Consider the following 7,767-nt stretch of genomic DNA (forward strand, 5'->3'; position numbering starts at 1 on the left):
AAGGTATTTTTATTGCTTAGTTCAAATGCTTCATCATTTTTTATTGTCAAATATATTTTGTAAAAAATCCTATGATAAGCAATTGTGTGTATATCATCAATATTTAAAAACTCATTTACCTAAAAAAGGGGTGAAAGTGAGAGCATGGGAAATAGACCTCAGTGTTTCAATCCACTCTGTGGCAGGCCCACCCTATTGGCCCGCCACAGACTCCATGTAGCATAATCTTCATACTGGGTCCCAGGTTGTGTCATTTATTCATCACTTTTCTTGGTGGTTGAGAAGCAAGTATCTAAATAGATCTCTGTAATAAGAAGTAGTGACCTCTCCAAGCTGTGGCTATGTCACTGGAAAAGGAAGTGAGACAATGAAGTTATCTGGACTAGAGGAAATAAATGTCTTTTTCCACTCTGACCAGTTACCTTTAAAGAACATGTAAGGTGTTTGGTGGGTTTCTTGTTTTTTAATATATAAAAGAAACCCTTTTCTTATTTAAAAAAAATAAATGGGTTTGGCATTTCCAAAGGAACGGTGGTCTTTTTTTCAAAAAACATTCATTTCTCCTTGAAATTGTTCCATACATGTCAGCTTATCTCTGCATACACACACACCACCCTCTATTGTCTGCCTATCTCTATATGCTCCCAACAATCTGTCTCATAATACATTGTGATTTCTGTCTCGTTTTGCATCTCACTGTGGGTGGGTGTGTTTATGTATAAGCTAATGTTAGGACACTTTGTGGGTAAGTAGGTTTTGGAAACTTATGAGAAAAATCATAGTATTATAGGAAGTTAGGGTTGGAAGGAACCTCAGGAGCATGGGCAACTGGTACATCCTGAATCTGGGGGTGCACCTGCCAAAGCTGGCAGCATTGGGGATGGAGCTTGTGAGCACCCACAGACACCAACAGTGGTGGCAGGGATGGAGCCCATGTGCACCCACAGACACTGGTGGCAGCATTGGGAATGGCCCTGTCAGGAGGGACATATGCCCCCCCATTCCTCCCTTATGCATTGCCTATGCTCAGGAGGTCATCCATGCCTGCTCAACCATGACCATCCCCAACTAGATCATCCCAGCCAAGGCTTTGTCTAGGTGGGTCTTAAAAACCTTCAAGGATGGAGATTCCACCACCTTTCTGGACAGTTTGTTCCAGTTTCTGACTACCTTCCTCATGAGAGTTTTTTTTCTAATATTTTACCTAAATTTCCCTTGATGCAACTTGAGAATGAACCCAATAAAATATTGGTGTGGCAAGTGTGTGATTGTTAGTAGACGGCCTATAGTTGTGAGAGAAAATAAGCACACACCTACACCCATGCACACACAGTTATTAATCCAGTCGGCTTCCCTGATCTCTCCGTGGTAATTTAGAGATGAGATAAAATGTCTGTCTCTGTCCAAGTGAATTCTGTTCTACCTGCACTGCCACTGCTTTCCTCATAAACCCTTCCTGGAAACAACCTTGTCTTAGTGGTGATGTTGTAAGATTAATCCCTTTTGGCTTCTAAGACTGTAGATTTTTTTGATTTTTTTGATTTTTTTTACTGGAGAAGATACTCCCCATGCATCCTCATTCTCATTTGCCTCTGACTGAGATGGGCTACTCAAAAAGCTACTGGTGTGTGGGAAGTTTGGAGCTGTGGAAGGAAGTTAAACTGATGCGATAAGTTTCTGATAAATGGGATCAAAATGGAATCAAATAAATGCTTTCTACGATGCTTTTCCTGTATATTGTCCGTGCATTCAGTTTCCAGGCTTCTTTGCTACATGGGAGGAAATGTTTCTGTCTCTAGCTGGCCAGTTATGACCAGGAATCCCAGTTTTCCATTTCCTATGTAAAATGGAGTAAACTGCGGATTGTACCTTTACCCAAGGCAAAAGTGGATTTCTCATTTTACTATGGAAACCCATAGATTTTGTAGTTTTACAGTGAGCTCCCTGCAGATGGGCACAGTTCCAGCCTGCAGGGAGCTGGGAGGGAGCAGGAGGAGGGTGGTCAGGCAGTGGGCATCATGTGCATGTACATGCACGTGGCCCCAGTCAGCCTAGAGAGCGGCTCCCACACATAATTGTGGTGGGGAGTTGAGGCCCCCATAGGGAGGGAGGGACGGATGGAGTTGGGCATGGCTGGGGCTGCTGCCCAGCTGGGCAGTGCTTGGGGCTTGGAGCTGCAATGCTCAGCCACAGGGTCACGGGGGGGGAGTGGGATGGGGCCACGGCTGGCTTGTTTAGGCGGTGGGGGGCAAGGCTGGCTTCCTGCCGCTGCACACATTCCCAGGGGGCAGGAAGGACCTGTGCCCCCAAGACCTGTGCATGGGGCAGGGGCTGTCCACTGCTTGCTTGAGGCTCATTCTCCCCTACCTGCTGCCCTCCCCTGGGGCCTCTGCAGCCCAGTGTGTGTGTGACCCGGCACTTCAGGGAACAGTGAACCTACGCAGCAAGCTTTGTGCCATTGCGAGCTCCTCATTTCCCACATCCCCTATGGGCAACCCCACACTGCTGTAGCCGCGGAGGCAGGGGACCCTTCACCAGGGCAGCTGGAGCTCACAGTGGCAAGCAGCTTGCTGCGTGGCTCCACTGTTCTTTGTAGCTGTGGTCGCAAACACCAAGCTGTGGAGGTGCCAGGAAGGACAGCAGGGTGGGAACCTGCAGTGGGCAATGCACAGCCCTGCCTCACACACAGATGTCCCCTGTGCCCCCAGGAGTTCACACCAGGGCGGGGAGCAGCCCCTTCTCCCTGCCTAGGCCTGCAGTAGGCAGGCAGCAGTGGGGAGCCGGGCTCTGCCCCGCTCCAGCAGCTGCCACCTCCTGCCAGGGTCAGGGGGTTGCAGACCCGGGACCCTGGCCCCATAGCCCTAGCAACTGGGAACCCCCTCCAACTGTGCTGTGGGAGCAAGAGCCATGGGTGGGGGGGTGGAGGGGCACCAGCAGGGCCAGGGGGCTGTGGGTGGGGAGTGAGGGACACTAGCAGGGCCAGGGGAGTCGGGGGGGGGGGTGGGCTTTCATTTTAATCACAGATTTTGTGGCTTTTATAAGAGAATTTGCAATTTTTTTATCAGGGAAAACATGCCTATCTGGCATGTGTGCAGTTCTGTAGGATTTGTTATGCGGGAAGTTAGTTTAAATACTTTCTGATAGCCATGTGCATCTTCAAAATAGCAAAGGGAAATTTTGAACTGGTAAAAATTCTCCCAGTTTCATTGATCTGAAAGTGTCCATGTCAGATTAGATCAACTGGTGCTCTCCCTGTCTTTATTAATGTGTTGAATTTCTTATATAGTTGATTGACAAAATCAGTTTTTTATAAAGTTTTCCTAAGAAGATGATGGTCCTCATTTAGACTATCAGTTCATTAAAGAAAAGTTGCATTGATTATCGCACAGAATAAACTTGCTAATTTGCTCTTTAATTCTTTTGAAAGCAGTTTCATTTCTTTGGAAAATCTCTTGGAGCTGTACAATTTGATATCAAGTGAGTATTCTTTCATGACAATTAGATTTAGGTGGACCATTTATGATAACTGTATCTATTCCTTCATTAGTCCAATTATTCCTAGGCGTGATATTATGGAACAGATGACCTAGCCACATAGTTTTATGGAGACATCGGTTATGAAATCAGAAGGCACAATTGTGGCCACATACATAATTGGATGTCTTATATTACATGGATAATAGATTTTCCTTGAGTAACTGCTTTTTGAATTTAAACAGACCTATTGTGGGGTAAAAAAGGGGGAGCAACCTATTCTTGAGCTGTGCAATGATGCTCACTGCTTTCAGTTGTTCAGAAAAAGTAGCACGTGGTTGAGAATCCTATATGTTTGTCTATGTTTAACAGCATAGCCAATTAGGATTCTGCTATATCCTTGTGATTTCATTTTGTTGGTTTGGTAGGGCAAAGAGCAAAAAAGTATAATAAACTTTTGAAGGGGAAGGGATGGGTGGGGCGGGGAATCCTAATCTTTCCTTTTCTGTTATCAGCAGAGATAATTTAACATGGTCTCTTTTTAAACCACCAATAAATTCCCATTGGACATTTGCCTCAAAGTCATTAAAAGTTATAATGCCAACACTGGTCATTCCCAGAAGGAAAAGGAAAAAAAAAAAGAAAGTGATGTAAGGATGATAACAGAATTATTCAACAACTTAGTTGTCTGTAGGGCTGAGAAGAGTGGTCTGTTAAAATCAAATACAACTGGAAGACAAAAGAAGACACTTTTGAAAGATCTGAGGAAAAGAGAAACAGGACAGAGAGAGACAACCTATTTGGAAACCTCCCCTCTTTTTCAAAATTGCCTAACTGTTTTGTGATATTTAGCAGGTTAGAGGGCTCATCTGTGACTGCTGCTTGTTTGATGTGAATACCACAATTTACATTCAACGAAGGATTAGGATATTTTAGAGACAAAGTTCTCAACTTATTTTCATTTTCACAGTTTTATAAGGGGGAGAGAGGATTTTGATATTCCAGATTCTTATGAACAGAGAAACATGTAGCACATATACCCATTTAAAAATCCTCTTCTCCATACAGTTAGTTATTCTAGAATATAGAAAATAGCATTTAAGTTATCTTAGTTTTTGGATGCCACTGGTGGATGCACAGACTTTAATGCATTTGTGATCTTTGGTCCATTTTCAGAAGAAATAAAATATTTTGGAAATAATAAGTATCCAGTGACCTGTAGGTTACTGGGAACTTTTAATTGGATACTTTTGCAGAGGTCCTCCAATCCTCACACATTGAACTGATGCAAAGAGTAATTAAGCTATCAAATCATAGACAGTTTTAGGATCTTAGGTTATTCAATAGTTTAGTTTATGGAAGTGGAGCAAAAAGAATACATTTTGTTTAAATGAAGAAATACCTACAGGAACACAGGATTGGAAGGGGCAATTCACTACTGCAGGCAGTTGTTAGGTAACCCAGGTCGTATGAATTTTACTACTCTTGAAGACTCTAGAGAGCTGTGGCAATTCGCTTCTGTAAGTATTTGTGAATTGCTCTGTTTGGTGCTATGTATATCAGTTGTCTTTCTCCATTGCCTGTAGGAAATAGCTAAGGGTGAAAGTGTGATCTCACAAAAACTGGTAGTAGCATTCTGGAAATGAACAGTTGGTAGTTAACCATACTTTTCTTGCTTCTCTTTTTTTGAGATCTCTAAACATAGCATTGATCTGTTCTTGTATTTCCTAGAAGAGAATACCTGAACAAATGCAAGATGCTGGCGCTAGATTAGCATCCCAGACTGCAGGAAGGGAGTGAGGTTGGTTTATTTTGAGAAGGGAGGCAGGCAGACAGTCAGTACACCTGAGTGCTATTCTCTGCCCTGCTCCTGCCTCACTTTTTGGATGGATTTGTCCTTTACAGCTAAGACTTTCTAGTTCTGTGATGTCTTAAAGTGCCGTGTGTGCCCAAAGTGGGTATTGCTTATTTTGTGATGTAACAGAAAAGCCAGAGGGCTTTTCTCCTGGAAACTTCCCATAATGGTGGTACATATGGAAAACCACTTCCAAAGGCATAGAAATTAGTGTGGCACCTTCTGAAAGTCAACTGCAGTGCCTAGCTCTCCTATTTGCCTTTGCAAAAACTCCAAGAGGCCCATTTAAAACAACTAAAGTATACATTTGTATATACCCAGAGAGGCCTGCCTATCAACATTGAATGGGAACAGATAGATGGATGGCTGTGAATGAGAATGGAGGAATGGGTGGATGAATGGAGAAACCTGAATCTATTCAATGTGCAATGTAAGTGGGAGAAATACGGTGAGGTTACAGTGGTTTCCTCATTTCAAATAACATTTTATTTCTATTATTAGCATAGGGAATTTCTTTCTGCATAAAGAGAGTGTAAGGGACTGGTATACTGTATGGGTTAACAGCTAAAGGCATAGGCAGTCAGCTATCCAGAGACTTGGTAGATGCTGCTAAAAGAATGGTGCATATATGCAGAGTGATACATTAATAGTGGGATTGGCCTCTGCTGTTGTGTTTATTGAGCCTTAAGTAATTGAGAATTCATTTATCCTTTCTGCAGGAAAAACATGAAGGGAAAAAGGAAAATGAAACTGCTGTGGATGAATTCATCCTCCTGGGGTTCACTGGGGTCTGGGAACTCCAGGTATTTCTCTTTGCTATCCTTCTGCTGACCTACATAATGACCCTGGCTGGGAACCTCACCATCATCAGCATTATATGGACTGACCACCGCTTCCAGACCCCCATGTACTTCTTCCTCAGCAACCTGTCCTTCTTGGACATCCTGTTCACCTCAGTCATCTCCCCTAAGATGCTTATAAACTTCATGATGCATAGCAAGACTATCTCATATGGTGGCTGCATCGCTCAGTGTTATCTCTATTTCCTGCTGGGGACGGTAGAGTTCATGCTGCTGGCGGTCATGTCTGTGGACAGGTATGTAGCCATCTGCTACCCTCTGCGCTACACTACTATCATGAACAACAAGGTCTGCTTGCTCATGATGCTGGGGTGCTGGGTTGGAGCTTTCTTTTCTGTTCTCACCCCAGTCATTGAACTCTCTCGGCTGCCATTCTGCAATGTGAATGTCCTGGACCACTTCTTTTGTGACATTGCTCCCCTGATCCAAGCCTCATGTGCCAACACACACGTCTTTGAGATGCTGGCCTTCATCTCCTCCTCCATTGTAGTGCTCAGCTCCCTAATCCTCACATCAGTCTCCTACAGCTACATAATCTCCACCATTGTCAGCATCCCCTCTGCCACTGGGAGAAAGAAGGCCTTTTCCACCTGTGTGTCCCACATCATTGTGGTCACCATTGCCTATGGCAGCTCCATCTTCATGTATGTTCGTCCTGAGCAGAGCTACTCCCTGGACTTTGACAAGGTGGCAGCTGTGCTGACCACAGTGGTGACCCCTCTGCTCAACCCCTTCATATACAGCCTGAGAAATGAGAAGGTAAAAGACGTCCTGAGGGAATCCTGGGCCAATTTCAAATCTTACTTCAAATAACAATCTTTTTATCCTATCCTGCTCCAGTTTACTGTACTCTAAGCTACTCTACTTCTTTAAACTAGTCATGTCAGGAGGCCCTCATCCTAAGGAGTGTAAGCAAAGCAAAATGACAGTGTGATTTGTAGTGCCTGCTAAATAATTCTAGCTAGAACAGATAACAGGAGTATTGAAACCCAGACACTAGCAACCAGGTTATGCACTTTGGCCTGTAAAGATTTACAGTACACATTAAAACTTGCCACACCACCTGTCCAATGCTGTATTTGTCCAGAGTGTTGCTAGTTTAAATTAAGATGTGTTATGGTAGCATGCTTATTTGCTGTGTAGAAACACCCAGTTGTTCTATGGATGCTGTACTAATACAGGACTAAAAGATGTCCTGTGCCTTCACCAAAAGTATACAAATGAAGCAATTGCAGTGTTCTATTCTGGAAAGCCAGACAAGTTTATTTTTAAGTATTAAAGACTATCCAAGTCTACTTTTTGTTTCCAAGCCTAGTTCAGTCCAATTTATACTAAGGGAAGTTTAAGTTAGCAATTAGAAAAATCTGTCTCACTAGGAGGGTAGTAAAGCACTGGAACAGGTTGCCCAGAGAGGTGGTGAAAGATCCATCCTTGGAGGTTTTTTATGACTTGGCTAGACAAAGCCTTGGCTGGGTGATATAGCTGCATGTGGTCCTTGCTTTGAGCTGGGATTGGACTAGATGACCTCCTTAAGTCCCTTCCAACCCTAATTTTCTATGATTCTATGTTAATATCCAA

General features: G+C 43.6%; 1 protein-coding gene across 1 annotated transcript; it reads left to right on the top strand.

Annotated features, from left to right (window-relative positions):
• Positions 1 to 820: 820 nt before the first annotated feature.
• LOC149862476 (olfactory receptor 6M1-like) lies at positions 821 to 7,002 on the top strand. Its single transcript, XM_090053930.1, has 2 exons — positions 821 to 889; positions 6,049 to 7,002. Exons 1-2 carry the CDS (start codon positions 821 to 823, stop codon positions 7,000 to 7,002), a joined length of 1,023 nt encoding a protein of 340 aa, XP_089910056.1.
• Positions 7,003 to 7,767: the final 765 nt, after the last annotated feature.

Source organism: Crocodylus siamensis, chromosome 6 (genome assembly GCF_052110815.1).
Source record: "Crocodylus siamensis isolate JL-2025a chromosome 6, ASM5211081v1, whole genome shotgun sequence".
Taxonomy (NCBI): Eukaryota; Metazoa; Chordata; order Crocodylia; family Crocodylidae; genus Crocodylus; species Crocodylus siamensis.